At 32.3% G+C, this 16,532-nt stretch overlaps 2 protein-coding genes across 6 annotated transcripts in view; both read right to left on the bottom strand.

Annotated features, from left to right (window-relative positions):
• Nucleotides 1-8,534, bottom strand: part of per (period circadian regulator) — a 24,932-nt gene extending 16,398 nt beyond the window's left edge. For all 4 annotated transcript variants that reach the window (XM_029323075.2, XM_029323072.2, XM_029323074.2 and 1 more), the window contains exons 1-4: nt 8,471-8,534; nt 7,762-7,957; nt 7,078-7,525; nt 1,447-1,524 (exon numbers count right to left, since the gene is read on the bottom strand). In XM_029323075.2, coding sequence (XP_029178908.2) covers nt 1,447-1,524; nt 7,078-7,160 — 161 coding nt within the window. In that variant the 5' untranslated portion in view covers nt 7,161-7,525; nt 7,762-7,957; nt 8,471-8,534. The remainder of the gene's footprint in view (nt 1-1,446; nt 1,525-7,077; nt 7,526-7,761; nt 7,958-8,470) is intronic.
• On the bottom strand, nt 8,501-16,532 carry LOC114946543 (RNA-binding protein 45). 2 transcript variants are annotated; one of them, XM_029323079.2, is made up of 6 exons: nt 14,699-16,532; nt 13,381-13,495; nt 12,463-13,262; nt 12,157-12,386; nt 11,734-11,874; nt 8,501-8,652 (listed from the first exon to the last, which is right to left on the bottom strand). In XM_029323079.2, the coding sequence occupies exons 1-5, from the start codon at nt 14,898-14,900 to the stop codon at nt 11,761-11,763; spliced, it is 1,461 nt and encodes a 486-aa protein (XP_029178912.1). In that variant the 5' UTR covers nt 14,901-16,532; the 3' UTR covers nt 8,501-8,652; nt 11,734-11,760. The 2 variants fall into 2 exon arrangements, with proteins under 2 accessions (XP_029178912.1, XP_029178913.1); XM_029323080.2 differs by lacking the exon at nt 8,501-8,652 and adding an exon at nt 8,785-11,508.

Genomic DNA, 16,532 nt, shown 5'->3' with positions numbered 1-16,532 from the left:
CTTGATTGTTCAAATTACGATCATTATTTAATTTTTATTTACACATTTTATGCTTTTCATTTTCTATAAAACCGGAATCTTCTACAATTTAATTAGCTATCGCTCCCATACCCATTTTCTTCAAATATCATTAATTTGGAGTTTCTTTCAAAAGAAATCTCTGTATTTTTGCATATTTTTCGAACAATGGATTATAAAATTTAAAGATATATCATCATCATTTTTATGCTCGCGATTAATTCGCAATTTTTTAAAGAAAATTGCAGAAAAAATGTGAAACCGATTAAAAAATTAAATTAAATTAAAATAAACACCTAAATATATATTTTAATATTAATTCTATTTTGATTTGACTTTGATAAAGTATCTTAAAATGGCATAATGCGCAATACTTTAAAACGTTTTTCAAAAAGAAGTTTTATTCGATAAAATAGTTTGATAAATTCGAAGAATTAGAATGTAATTAATATGAATCATATATTGCCTTTAATCGACTTCGACCATGAATATCAACACAATATATTCAGATCGATATTCGTTTATCATTATAACTTGGTCCCTCTTGCACGTATTATGCAACAAAACGCTGGAGTATCTAATGAATATATTTCCTAGGCAACCAGCATCAGCTGCACGTGGCGTGACACGTGAATCGGTGTTTACGATGTCGTCGTGGGCAAACTTATTCGTGTAGCTGACTTTAAACTGCACTTTATTTACAAGCAACATTATATGCTAGAGTTACGCGACACGCTGATGTTTGAAGACCACGTATGCATAATCGATCGTATATCGAAGTAGAATCGTCCATGGAATACATGGTTAATTAATTTGTTGAAAAGAAAAAAGAACACCTTTTAAAATACAATCGACACGAAGATTAAATTGGTTTGTCTCATTTTCTAAAAAATACTTCGATACTTCGCGAGTTAAATTTTGGAAAATTATGTTAAAAATAGTGTGCTACGAATTTTAATTAAAGGGCATTTTAAAACACTTTGGAAATATATTTTTATTAAACAAATTTCATCCTGATTGGAAATATGTCCTTGAATAATTTTATAACATTTCGCTCTCAAATAAAAAATATATATTATTTTTTTAATAAAATAAATATATATAAAATATATATTAAAATAAAAAATATATAGTTTTTTTAATAAGAGATAATGTTGGGAAAAGTTTTTTATCTCTTTGTAACACAATATTCCAATAAAACGGACTTCTTAATTGGATGCACTTCCTTTTAAAATACGTAACGTCGCACATAACTTAAAGATCGTTATGAAACAGCCGGCGCCAAAGAGTTCTTATTTTATTTAAATGTGCAACCACATTTTTATTTTTTTCAAATTTTAATAATTTTTCTCGCGCGCGTGTATATTTTTTACCTCTTCTACCGTCCATGAAACCTTAAATAATAAATAATCGATAGACTGAAATTACCTGGATCCGAAGGTTGACGGATGCCTACCACAACAGCCACTGCTTTCAGAGCGATTACTGTTTCTTGAGCTGTCGCTGCTGTAACAGAAAACGAGAAAAATGTTTCGTAAGATGACACTTTTATAAAAATGTTCTTCCTCTATTTGTACACCCCAGATAACACAAGCGCGCTAAACGAACGTTTATTCCGCGAATGTAAATAATTTTAATTCGCTGAATTTCTATTATAAACCTAATTTTAATTCGCCGAATTTTTATTATGCACCTAATTTTGATTTTTGATTTTTTATTATGTACATAATTATATTTCTTCAATTTCTATTATGCACATAATTTTATTTTGCCGAATTTCTATTATGTATATAATTTAAAATCCAGCATTTCTATTATGTACACATTTCCTAATATTAGTTTCATTTATTCCTAATATTAGGAATAAATTTCCTAATATTAATATAACAAAATCAAAAAATGAGTTAACAAAACGCTGAAATTTAGACTGAAAGAAGAGTTCCTAATATTAGTTTCATTTATTCTTAATATTAGTAATAAATTTTCTAATATTAGTTTCATTATTCCTAATATTATTTTTTTCTCGAATAACGAGATGTCTGACACAAAATGCGTCGTACTACTGTGAGTCGGACCTCAGCCGAATATTTCCACTTCACGCTATTATTTTTTAGCGACAAATTTGCAAAGATAAAAACGATGAATGAATATTATGAAATTTATATTTTAATTTAAATAAAAATTGGTTAATTAATTAAAAATTTGAAATTTAATGTTTAAAATTTAATGTAATGAAAGTTAATGAATTAAAAATTTAAAATTTACATAAAAATATGTTATAAAGAATTAAAATAATAATGTTGTAAATAAGATGTTATAATACTTTAAACTAAAAATAATATTTTTTGACAGAAATCAGCTGATAACTGTCAAAAAATATTAATCGAGTTTAAAGAACTATGACATATTATTCAAAACATATTACTATTTTAATTTTCATAATATATTATTATTTTAAAATTTAATTAACAAATTAACGTTTTAATCAGCTGATTTCTGTCAATAAAGTAAATATATTATAATATCTTATCCGCGAATAATTTTTGACAGAAATCAGCTGATAACTGTCAAAAATATTAACCGAGTTTAAAGTGCTATAATATATTATTTAAAATTTATTTAAAAATTATTATTAATTTATATACGGCATATCTATGTCAGAAAAGTAAAATTATAAAGAAAATTCTGCTATAAATTGTAGTTAAAATTGTAATAAAAATAATTGAAAATATATTATCATCCCAGAAAATAAGTATTAGCTATCATAGCTAAATTTTAGGTGATTTTATATTACATCTAAAATTTAGTTATTATGTATAATATTAATTTTAATCCTATCGATTGGAATCGGCAGAGCAAAAATCACGGCACGATCTACATTTATCTCACCAGGATTCGTCCCCTGCAAAAAACGATTGCAAAACCGCGACACAGTAGTCTCGATCGAGAATAAAAGTCACGCGACTCGAAATCGCGGGAAACCGGTCGCAACCGGAAAAAAGGCCCACGATCACATGTTCGGCAAACGTGACACGTTCAGCCCTTACTTGCATACGATCTATCTCTCTCTCTCACTCTATCTTTTTCTCGGACCTTTCACTGTCCCCATTATTTGCCGATCTACCGGCCGCATTTGTGCGGCTGGAATAATTATTGCATAAGAAGGCACAGCTTCACGTTCGCGGCCCCGTGACTAGTCCGCGAGGACGACGACGATCACTATCGATTCCGTTCTCTGGTTATGCTCGAAGCTTTTATAAACGGGACAAAGAAAATCGAATTATGGCGGCCCTCGATTGCACGGAGTTATGCAAAAACGCGTTAAACAAATTTCCAGGTTTCATTTTGAATAAACCAAGTTAAATGAGTTCCTTATTCTGCTTTGTTCTTATTTTTATTACAAAAGATAGAATTGAAATTATATAAATTTTTTATAATTTTAGATTAATCGACTTTTATATAATACTGTTCGATATATTGTATGTATAGACGCCTGATAGTCTCGTAATTTTATTAAAAATTAAAATTTGTGCCTGAGTGCATATGTTATATAAAATAAGGATTTTAAAAAAATTAGAATTATTAAATTTTAAATTATTTTTTGCTTTAAATATTCTATTTCTTGTCACTTGTTTTCACGAGCTTCTAAATAAATTATGTAATAGATCGTAAAATGTATATGAAAAAAATAAAGCATATTTATGTTTCAGAGTGATTGCACAGATATACCAAATTCTGCAGTTATCAATCAGTATAAATTTGTACAAACAATTGATGGAGATACGGAAATAGTTTCAGCTAAATGTCACTTTACAGGATATATACTGTAATCGATGAAAGCCGATTTGTTTATAGTATGCTCACGTGTCCCGCACGTATAAATATTGCATGCACAATTCAGGATGACGATTGATATTTATGGTGTCTCACGTGATTAATTTGCAACAATTCCGTCCCATCATTATTTATAGCGTCTTCGATCGTGATAATTATATCAATAATAGTCCGTCGATTATTATATATATACTTCTATCGAAAATAAGCGCAAAATTATATATTAATTAAAGTATATATTATAAAATATATAATATAAATTATATATATTAATTAAATATATATCGTGGTTTAAATATATATTACTGTGAAATTTTCTTCAAAATTGGATAATAAAATAATCATTCGAAAAATTGTAGCGCCAGGGATACAAAAAAATCTATGATTGTTTTTATGTTAGTTGTCATAAAAATAAGATTTAATAATCCTCGCGAAGATGATTCGTATCCTCTTTAATTGATTTATTATTTTTTCGTACAGTTTTTCGTTCGCTGCATTGCTGCGCGTGGCTGTCACGTGGCTGAAACGCGCGCTCTCGAACAGAGAGATTGCGAGAATCGATTCATGTCTCTTTCGAGCTAAAGGACGTGGAAAATGCAACCGGGAAACCGGTTAGCCTTAACCGTACCGTGTACGAGTTTCTGTCTCCCTCGCACGTTGCGCTATTCGCCTCTCGCCGAGAAAAGCATGTCAATGTCAAACGTTCCCCGGGAGGTGCATTAGAAAACATGATATAATTAATAAATGTAAGCATTCGTATATATTATAACAAATTTAATAATATAACGCGACGCGCAACTGAATGAGATATATATTTTAAATAGAATTTTTCTATTTCTATTTTTTTTATCAATGAAGACCTCCCTCCTTTCTCCTTTTAAAAAGAAAATGCATGGATTTTCTTATACGGTGTATAATACGTATTTTGAGCTTTTTCATCTTAAGATATAAATATAATTTTTTAAATTAAATGTAATTTTTTATACATAAATTTTTAAAAAATATTTTACATGTTTTGAAATATTGAAAAATCTTTTCAATACCTCAATGTTTAAAAAATTGAAGTGTATCGATTCGCATGATGTGTACAAAGAACAAAAATAATCGCAATATATTGTGGCGAATATATAGGTCACGTAGAAGCCAAATCATGTAGAAGCCAATGTTAAACCAATGATTCTGATTATATAAAATGCACTGTACGCCTCAGCTTGAACGAAAGAATTAATCTGCCGCAATATATATAATTATGGGATACGAGATATACAACAATTGATTAATATTATTTAATCCTTTTATTTCCATTAGAATTTTTATTGGAATCTTCATTGAATTCATATATGTTCCACCGACTTTTGTAATTTTTTTTTAATATCTGGTAATAATATTGTAATTATATATTATGTCAAAGCTTAGAATATTAAATATACAAAAGTAATATAAAATAATTACAAAATATTTTGTGAAAAATATTTTATCCGTGATATAAATCTAACTTTCTATATATATTATATAAATCAAATTTTGTTGTTCTCCTAGAAAAGACACAAGTAAAAGCTGAGCATGTAAAATACTTTTCATCAATAACACACTTTCATTGAATATAAAAAAAATTATAAAAAATATTCTCTAAAAAATTCCTTTTCTTTTAGAAACAATATGAATTTGGAATAAATTAAAATTTGCCTTTAACTCTCGTGCGTATGGATAAATCATCTGACAAATTATCCCCCTAATGAGCCACGTGACACTCGGACTGCAATAATCATACGGTGCAAGTTTTCTGGAAAATTATTGCGTTGCGTTAAGTATTGCTACGCGCAAAGTATGTATAATAACGGCGAAAAAAATGATAGAACAGAGAGAGACATTTAAAAAAAGATGTACACGGGGGTGGCGATGAATAAATCGATTTGTGTGATCAAAAATAAATGTAATTACTGTCGATATTACGATTGTTGCAAGCTAAACCACGGTTAAATTATACTCAGCATTGTGCATTGTAATCAGCTTATTTCCTGGCGCATTATTCTGGGCAAAGATGAAGAGAATTGACCAGATAAATGGAGACACAATGGATTTATCAATAATCTCGTTGCAGTATCAACCACGTGCCTGTGATTTTTCCCAGCATCTTCATCACTTCCGCGCATGTTGTAAAATCTTAATTGATTGTAATTTCGTAATTTGTAATCAAAAGCAAATTCATATTTTTTATAGATAAATATAATTTTATTCTAAATTATAAAATCAAATATATTCTCACGTTAAAAAACATTTTGTTTAATTCCATAAAATTTATATTTTACTTTGATTATTTTTTTACTTTATTTTAATTTTTTATTTTATTTTATTATGTATTTCTATTTTTGTTTTGTTTTTTTTTATAATTCGTTAAACAAAAATAAAAATACATAAACAAAATAAAAAACATAAAAAATTAATTTTTTATAATTTATAGCGACTGAAATCTGACGATAACATTTAATGAATTTCAACGAAATAAACGTGACATTTATTCTTGCATGATTGTTTCATTACTCATTACTTTGCACGATATCAATGTCTACGTAAATATATATATAGTGTTATTTACTAAGAAGGTATAATCGCATTAGGAATAAATGCACGATCGAAGTTCAAAGCAAAGCCACGTGCATGGCACATTCTGGTGCATTTTGCATAGGTCACGTGTCAAAGGAAAATTTCAAAAGACACAACTTATTACATTTTTGTAGCGAATTCTCGATATATATTACATTTTCAATTTCACGCATTTTTTGCCATATATTTTATTAAAATTATTATTATATTTATTATTATATTAATATTTTATCAATATCACTAATATTTTATTATATATATAATAATTATTACTAATATTATTAAAAATCAAAAGAAATCGCGTCGTATGCGTAATTTATTAAAATACAAATACACATAATTTAATAATTAAAAAAATAAATATATATAAATAAAATAAGTTATTAAAAGAACACAAATGTCATCAATTTTAAACAATTTCTATCGTAAACTTTTATTTTTATCTTTAGTGAAAAAAATAAATTTTTTCACAATTTAAAGTTATAAGAATAATATTTCAGTAGTTTTTAAAAAATATCCCATCATTCAAGAATATGGTTAGGAAAAATCACAGGCGAGCGTCTGCGAAAAGATTTCGCATCGAGCAAGGAAAAGAAATAAAAAATTGCGAATTGCGCTCACCTTCGTTGCGACTGACTGTTGCTGCAAGTGTTGGAGTATCCGGAGTCCGACACCTTGGCGTTCTTCACGGATACTTCCTCCATTTTGTGCGCGCGATCTCTTTTTCTATTGTTCAAATAAACTAATTTTTTTCAAAGACAAACGCACAACTGTCAAAAACCTCTCTCACCACGCGCGCGATATACTAGCGTTGAATTTACAACTCATCTCTCTCACTTCTCTCGATCCACTCGATGGATTGACGAGGAAGAGATCGACCTGGTGCCAGCACAATCCTCGACGAAGATCGCTTATGCGCGCGATGAAACGTACTACTGACGCTTGAAGTTGGCGGAGTGAGCCGCCGCTGCCGGCCGCACGTTCTGAGACACGTGACACCCGCCCCTCCTTTCCCGCCAATCTATTCGCAGCGGATTATACGGCCTACTTCGCTCCGGTCCCGATTGCGCTATCGGTGATCGAGGTAGAATTATTAGCGTTATATGCTGACCCTAATTGACCCTTCGCTTAAATATCTCGTAAAAAAGATTTCCAGGATGCCAATCTTATATAATAATTTGTGAAAAAATTTTGAAGTTCTCGCAACAATTTTTGTTTAAAAGAGAAAGAGAGAAAAATAGAAATGTAAATTAAGGAATAGGATAAATAAGGAATATATATTAAAAAATTCGTGTATCATCGTACCTTCGTTATTTTACTGTACTTCTTTAATGCTCGACCTTTACTACTGCTCGTTGTCTGTGTTTGAACATATCTTTACTACTGCAAGTCTCATCTGAACGTATGGTTGCTTCACTTCGACACATTTAAAGTTTTCTGCTTCTTAAATTCTTGAAGAACTTGCAAAGAGAAGATACTCTATTTTCAATGATGGATTAAACTATAATCATATATCATATATGCAATTAAATTTATCACAAATGTAAAAAAATCAGATTAAATTTCATATATAATTTAAATAATTACTTTAAATATATATAATTATCTAAACTTTTTTAATTACTGAAAATAAATAGTGTGTATTATAGTTTTCTGCTTCTTAAATGCTTAAAGAGCTTGCAAAGGGAAGATACTCTACTTTTTAATAATGGATTAAACTATAATCATATATTACATGCAATTAAATATTACCACATATATCAAAAAATCAGATTAAATTTCATATATATTTCATATAATTATTTTAAATATATATAATTCTAAACTTTCTTAATTACTGAAAATAAATAAATATGTGTATATATATTATATATATAATTTTCAATAATTAAGAGAATATCCAAAAATAATGATAAAAAGAGATAATATATAAAGTCTCTTATTCGTCTAGTTATTTAAAGTAGAAATAATATTTATATAAAGCAAAGATATATATATAAAATAATAAACTCACAAATGCAAATGACACAACCGCATCGAAGAGTTATGTGTGTATAAAATATATAATATATTCTCTGTAAAACGTCGTTCCATATACAATATCGTAGAAACATTATAACAATCTCACGTCGCTATAAATAGTATCACAGTCTCTTCAGGTACAATGCTTCTTCCCCGTGGAATCCTCGCAGAATTCTGGAAACGAGAAGAACATATATTAGATCATCTCAGGAATAAATATCAGTTTTTTATGGACATGTGAACAGAAAATCATACAAAATTTTCCGTTCGAGCAATGAGAAAAAAAATTAAGTGAAAGAGTCGGTGTTTGGGGTTTATTGCGTATTCCATGTGTATTTGATATCACAAAAAAAAAGAACATGTCACAGTTACAGTCTCCTGAAACATCATTTGTTTTTACGGTCAATATTACAGTGTGAGTCTAATCGCACGTAGACGATACAAAAATGCGTATCCATTATCATTCAATGTTGTGCGTCGATCATTATTACGTGTATGAGGTTGTTCGGTTCCATGGATAAATCTAGATATTAGATTTTACTGGGAAAAATCGTCTGTTTTTTCTTCCTTCTATTTTAGTCTCGATAAACGACGAATTCTAACATATTTACGCTCTGTTTTTTTTTTACTTTCCTAAACATAAACGATAATTTACACGCCAGCATATTTCGTTCGTACATCGATAGCTTTAAAAACAAGATGTGTTCACGTTAAAAGCATGTAACATATGGCAAATTTTATTAGTAGAGTATATTATATACTTTCTTCATATATGTATATATGTATATATATATATATATATATACATAAACACATACAATTTTTCAGTTATATATTAAAAGTCGAAAAATATTCACTGTTTCTCTGAGTAAATTCTTTTTTTTTCTTTAAGTCGTTGATCATTTTTTATATAGATATTTCTTAAAGTAGGAAATAAATAAAAACGTTCTTATTTAAAAAACAAAACTAAAAATTAAATTTTAAACAATAACATTTTTTTCTTTTTTGTGTAAAAAGTGTAATATATACACAAATAATAAACCATTTTATTACAAAATATTCTTAAATTAAAAATATTTGATAATAAACACGATCGATGTACGACATAAAGAGATTGAAAATATAACAAAGAATACTTCAAAGAACAAAATCCGAACCATGAACAATTATTGTACATAGGAATAAATATTTGCACCGGTATCTCAAGGTATTATAATCCATACCTTATTTTTTTGTAATTTCTTTTTTCTTATCCGCAATAACTTTAAATACGTATCGTCATGTAGAAGTTGTCAAATGGTGTATAAAGTACACGTTATTTTACTTCTTGCACGCAATGTAACTATAAAATAAAAATACAGAAATGTAATTATAAATAAAAGTTATTTCCCTCTTTTCCTAAACCTAAAGCACAGATTATATCTAAAAGCCTGTACGAACGGGTAGCACTCTTATTTAAAAAAGAAATTTATTTTAGTGCATTCCGTTATTTCGCGTTTTATACATATAAAAAAATTTTATATTTTAATAGTATAGAAATATATTTCTGTTATTGAACGATAGAGTCACTATTTGTTTTATATATATGTATATATATTAACACAGAGTATTTGAAAAGGAATGATCAACAAAGTCTAGGACATGATTGTACATATCATTTTAAGAAAAAAGTTTATATAAACATGTGTCCTATTCGATTATAAAGATACAATGTCTTTAAGTTTAAGAACGAATACATTTATTAACATAATAAAATTAAATGCTTTGAAACAATTATATTAAATTTTCGTTGTTTTCTTTTACCATAATTACGAATGTAAACATTAGATAAGTTCTGTGTTAGTTTAAAATTTTTGGTTTCTAGTTTAATTAATGGTTCATATTCCTTCATATCAAAATTATTATTAATTCACATTATTATTTAATCCTTATGATTTATTCCAATTTATCGTAAACTTAAAATTTTATTTTTTAATAAAATTTGATTCTGTTAAATTAATAAATGTATTCATTCTTAAATCTAAACACGCTGTATCTTTATAAGTCCAGAAAAGAATATATTTATATAAACTTTTTACTTGAAATCAAGTGTACAATCATGTTCTAGTATTTCTCCTAACATTCCTCCTAAAATACCCTGAATATACAGGGTGTTTCAGGAGGAAAGGTACATATTTCAGGAGGTTGTAGTATGGGCCATTTTGAGTAAAAAAGTTCATATTAACATGTGTCCAAACTACAACTCCTGAAACACCCTGTATATAATATATAAATATATGTATAATATATAATACATCTATATATACATTATACATATATATACATATTTATAATATATATATATATATAAAACATATAATATAATCATACATATAATTATGTCATTATATATCCTTTTTTTACAAAGTCGTCAAATTAAAGCGACTTTTAATTGAAATAGCTCGGACGGTTCACCATCTGAGAAAATACGATCTGTATCGTCAATAATCAGATAACCTTCTACACAAATAAAGCTATAAATCGGAATAAAAAGAGGAAAGCTATCGCGGGAAACGAATCGGTACGTGCGTCTCATGCATCGGTAGGTACGCTTCGTTTCCTCCGACTTTCAAAAAGTCCTGCAGTTCGAGTGTAGAAAATGCACACATAGGACGTTCCTGGGATCCATGCGTTTACTAGGTGCACAGCGAACGAACGCTCAACGAAATCAACCGTTCGCACAAGCCTCTTAAAATAACAGAAACACGTACGAGTCCTCCGCGCGCGAACGCTATAAATCATGTGCGAACGAACATGTAAGAGGATAAAAGTAGTAGTAGTAATAGTAGAGTAGCAGTTAAAGGTTTCAGTAATGTTGTTGCACGAACGTAAAGCGAACAGTTAAATATATATATTATATATATATATTATATATAGGTAGGTAGTTGGAGTAGTTTTCCCTGGATGCAGGCCCTTGATGTGGTCAAGTGAGTAGTCTTTAAATTCGTCTCTTTTTTGTTGCGTGCGTCCGGCTTGTGTATACCAGTCAGTCTGTGAAGACAAACAGCAAAAATTACATTCTCTCCTGCCAGTTTCGTCTCCCCCCCGTGCCCGAGGAGGAAGAGGAGAAAGAAAAAAGAGGAAACAGGAAGAGAGGTAGAAAGAAAGAGAAAGAGAGAAATGACAGCGTCGGCAAAACACAATGTCGGGACAGTGTATTACAAAGAAATGTTTCTCTTTCCTTTTCGCGCCGCACTACGTTCGTCTACTACTTACGAGATACGAATTTTTTTAAGAACCCGTTCAATTCTCGTCTTCATCCATCCGTAATCGTTTTCGCCGGTCTTCGCCGACGTTTCGTTCCTCCGCCTCTAACACCTTCAGTCGAGAACCGCAGATCTCTTGTCCGTGCAGAACCTAAGATAAAGTATTTTTAATTCAAGGATTCTTTTGTAACGAGTAGAGTCACCAGCGGATCCTGAAGTCGATAATGAAAGGGTTTCTACAAAATTATTTGGTTTAATACTGAAAATATTTTTGCAAATCGAATTATCATTTTTTTTAATTTGGAAGGTGGGTGTTAACTCTAAAACCACCCCTTCCCTTCCCTAAAATCCGCCAGTGAGTAGATTATAGATACAAAATTCTTCGTGATAAATGCAGCAATAAAAACCGTAGAAAAAAAAGACAAGATCTTACCTCAATGGCCTCGTTCGCACTTTCCACCTTGGAATATTTGGCGTAGCCGCAGTTTTTGCCGGGTAACATATATACATCTATGAGATTTCCGAACCTGCAAAATGCATCCTTCATGGCGTAGATGGGCGGTACCGGGGGACCACAAACGATGAAACACCTCTTGGCCACTTCGGCGTCGATACTCGCCATCGGTTGCGCAGGCGGCAGCCTTACAGATATGTGATCCAAGCCTAAAGAAAGAAACGTAGCGTCACTTTACACATAACTTCTTCTCAAGCTTCCCAGTAAAGTTGAAGTTTTACTCACTCGGTGCTGTCAATCCTGCGGCTTGAATCAACGACGTCGCTTGAGCGATTGTCTCCGCTAAATGCGCCAAGTCTGTCCTCGCGTTGGCGACGCTGCCGGTCGCCGTCGAACCACCCGGTTTTGACGCGTTCTTCGGCGGCGCGCTTGTCAAATCCGGTTTGACGATCATCCGGTGACCAGGCGGATACTCGAAACCGTGAAACTTCTCGCGCGCGTATGCAGCTGCGCTGGAATTGTTGTACACCACCACCGCTTGACCGCGTGGCATTCTGTATCTGACGTCGGCCTTCAGATGACAGTAGTCCAAACCGGGTACTATGTCGAACAACTTCCACAGTTGATCCTGATTCAGCGCAGGATGCGCGATCACCTGTAGACGCGTATAACCCTCCGAGTTGGAATAGTTGGTCGCGATCTCCAGGCTGATGCTGCTTTTGCCAAAGTTCGACGTGGCGTAAGAACTACTGCTACCGTCGTACGAGACGTTGGACAGACCATTGTTGTATTTGGCATCGTTATGATCGGGTTTTGGCTTCTTCGGCTCCGCGAAGACCGCTTTGTACTTCCTGTCGCACTCCTCGAACGCCCGTGCTGCGCTGGACACCTTCTTGAACTTGACGTAACCGAAGCCCTTGGACTCGTTCGTGCTGCGATCCTTCACCACGGTGGCGTACTCGATCGCACCGAACTTGGAGAACTCCTGCTGCAGCTCGCTGTCGGTCATCGTTTTCGGTAGAACGCAGAACAGTCGAACCCATCTCTCCTCTTCGTTCGTCTCGCGTACCGAACCCTGATCTCGGCTACAAAAATACATCAATCGTGAGATTAAAGACTATCGATTACAGATTACAAATCAAAAGAAGAAGCTGTCCAAGCTAAAAATATCTTTATAAATAAAAGTGTGATGGCGATGCTTACTTTGAGGCAATCATCACTTTGATAGGTCTGCCGACAGAGCCCAGCATCTTCCCGTTCATCTCCTCCAGAGCGAACGCAGCCTCCGACGTTTTGGAGAATTTAATATATGTAACACCTAGACAAACAAAAGAAAATTAGAAAAGATTTACTGATATGTCAAAATGATGAAAAAAAAACTGCATACTTTTTCCAAAGTATAAGACTCCAAAAGAAAAGCAACATAATATATACATAGACAGTATCAAGAGTGAACCTTGGTGGACCCTAGTCCACCTAAAAATATGCAGACTCACCCTTTGGTCCACCATTAGACCCTAATATATGTTGTCCAAGTCTGTCCAAGTTATATAGACTGCGTTCAGAAATGTCAGTTTCGTCATTCTATCTATGTTACTTACAGAAAGTTGAACAAACTCTGATGCAGATGTCAAATATCATTTCCGAACGCAGGCATTATACAAAATAAATAATTTGATCCAAAATTATAAACTAATCTTGGCCACTCTTGCATATTCCTAGACAAGTAACAAGAGATTAGAAAAGATTCACTGACATGTCAAAATGATGAAAAAAAACCTGCATATTTCTCCCAGAGTATAGGACTCCAAAAGAAGAACAACATAACGTATACATAGGTGGCACCAAAGGTGGGCCTTGATGGATTTAAAAATACACAGACTCACCCTTTGGCCCACCATTAGACCCTAATATATGTTGTCTCAGTCTGTCCAAGTTATATAGACTGCGTTCAGAAATGTCAGTTTCGTCATTCTATCTTTGTTACTTACAGAAAGTTGAACAAACTCTGATGCAGATGTCAAATATCATTTCCGAACACAGGCATTATACAAAATAAATAATTTCATCCAAAATTATAAACTAATCTTGGCCACTCTTGCATATTCCTAGACAAGTAACAAGAGATTAGAAAAGATTCACTGACATGTCAAAATGATGAAAAAAAAACCTGCATATTTCTCCCAGAGTATCGGACTCCAAAAGAAGAGCAACATAACGTATACATAGGTGGCACCAAAGGTGGGCCTTGATGGATTTAAAAATACACAGACTCACCCTTTGGTCCACCATTAAACCCTAAAAATATGTTGTCTCGCACTGTCCAAGTTATATAATACAATAAATAAATAATTCAGTCCATATAAACCCATCTTGACAACTCTTGCATACCCACAGTTCTGGCGCCGCTTATGAGCGCGTATTAGAAATAAAATAAAAAGAGAAAAATAGAGAGAAAAAAAAAACAGATTCGCGCTATCCTATCGATTAATTTAATCCTGAACAGGACATCACATATCACCTTTATTCTCTCCCGTATTACGATCCTTGACCACCCAGATGTCCTCGATTTTGCCGAACTTCTCGAATGCCTTCCTGAGATCATCCTCCTCGAGGCTCTTGTGGCAGATGACGAAGAGACGCGAGTTCGGCGGGTCATCGTTCTTCGAGCGCAGATCTGTTTGCGAATGGTACGTTGCATCTCGTTCACGATGTTCAGCCATTTTCTTCGCGGATCACTAGCACTCCTTGCGAACAGGCAGTACAACAAGATCAAGCGCCCGCCAATTTCCCTCTTCTTCTACACCTCTTCGCCCAGGCTCTCCCCTCTGCCTGTGCTCGGTGACGTCATTTCCTTGCGCGCGAAAAATAACAGCGCTCTGCTCCCTTTACTTTAATCGCACTCTCTAGACTTAAAGCGAGATAACAAACGTTCGCGATTCGAAGAAAGGAGAGAGAAATCGTGAAATTATATACAGATCAGAAGCGGAGAGATCTGCAGATTCACGCTTGACATTTATTATTAATGCTATGAACGTGGTCTTGCCTAGATCACGTTTTTGTTTGTTTTATATTAGATGCGACTATCTCTGTATCTGAGAAAAAATATTTGATTGCGTTCCAATAATCATCGTACGTCTTATTGTAAATAAGATAACGGAATAAAATAAAATAATTGTAATTAACTCTAAAATTAAAAGGAATTGCAAGATTTATACAGCAAAAATGCAGTACACATTTTTAATTTTCGATACGTGGTTTCTCGCACATTATTGCACTCTTTTATCGAGATATAAATAAAAATTGATCATGTGTATGAAGCTTCTTAATGGCGTATAACATCGTATAAGTATATACGTGTATGTTAGTTCGACCTTGATGTTAAAAAAAGATTCGACTAATATAAAATATTCTTTAGAAAAACGCGATGCATATAGACTAAAAGCTGAAGCTTCAAGGCCGACTGGTTAGTAAAAAGGTAAACTGGTATCGAAGAGAAAAATTTCGAGTATACATTTAGAACTATTAATTAATTCATCAAGCTATCTGCGCGCGTGGAATAAATAAAACTGTCTTGCAAATAACGTACATAATAGCGCGATAAAATACATTTATGCAAAAAAAAACAGGTAAATAAAAAATTTCTCCGTCATTCGAAATCATTACGACGGCGAACGCAATTAAAGAAAAAAAAATAATTGCGCAAAGTCGTTCCGGAGTCTCTATTCGTGAGCGCAACTAAACGACTGAAAGTGTCATGCTCCAATATCTCCATGTCCGTAGAAAGAGAGAAAAGTAACGTAATGTATAATGAATGAAATTCGCAATCCGCAACCACGGAACGTTTCACCGTAACCTGGTGGTCTTATATCCGCGTCTCTCCACTTCCTCTCGCAATTTCCATCTCCTTTTTTCCTCTCGTTCGCTTGCGTCAGCATGCAATTCCAGCGATAATCTCGCTATCGTCCGAACGGGGTAAAAGCAGAACAAGTCTACAAATTTCGCTCGCTGTTTACGACCTGTGTCTATGCGCATATGCTTAAACGTCGTCAGGCACTCTTACGTTGACTTTTACAGAGTATAATGTACTTTAATCCGCGTTATGTAATACGTGCCTCATAGGAGTTTCCTAAAATATACATGAGACTCGCATGGAACGTCGTCGTTCGCGAAATAAAATGTCGCAGTAATGACGGTACAAGAGTATTTTACGCAGGAAGATTCGAAGAAAAATTATATCTGATTCATTCCTGTCTTATATATTCCTTTATACATAAAACTCGATATATATATTTTATCTATATAATATTTGGAAAAGTATAGACTTCTTTCTTAACTTGCCTATTACTTATTTT

Source organism: Nylanderia fulva, unplaced genomic scaffold, assembly GCF_048542155.1.
Source record: "Nylanderia fulva isolate GAGA-0341 unplaced genomic scaffold, ASM4854215v1 Scaffold9, whole genome shotgun sequence".
Taxonomy (NCBI): Eukaryota; Metazoa; Arthropoda; class Insecta; order Hymenoptera; family Formicidae; genus Nylanderia; species Nylanderia fulva.
The sequence above is the reverse complement of the archived record's forward strand: the minus strand, read 5'-3'. Positions and strand labels throughout refer to the sequence as shown.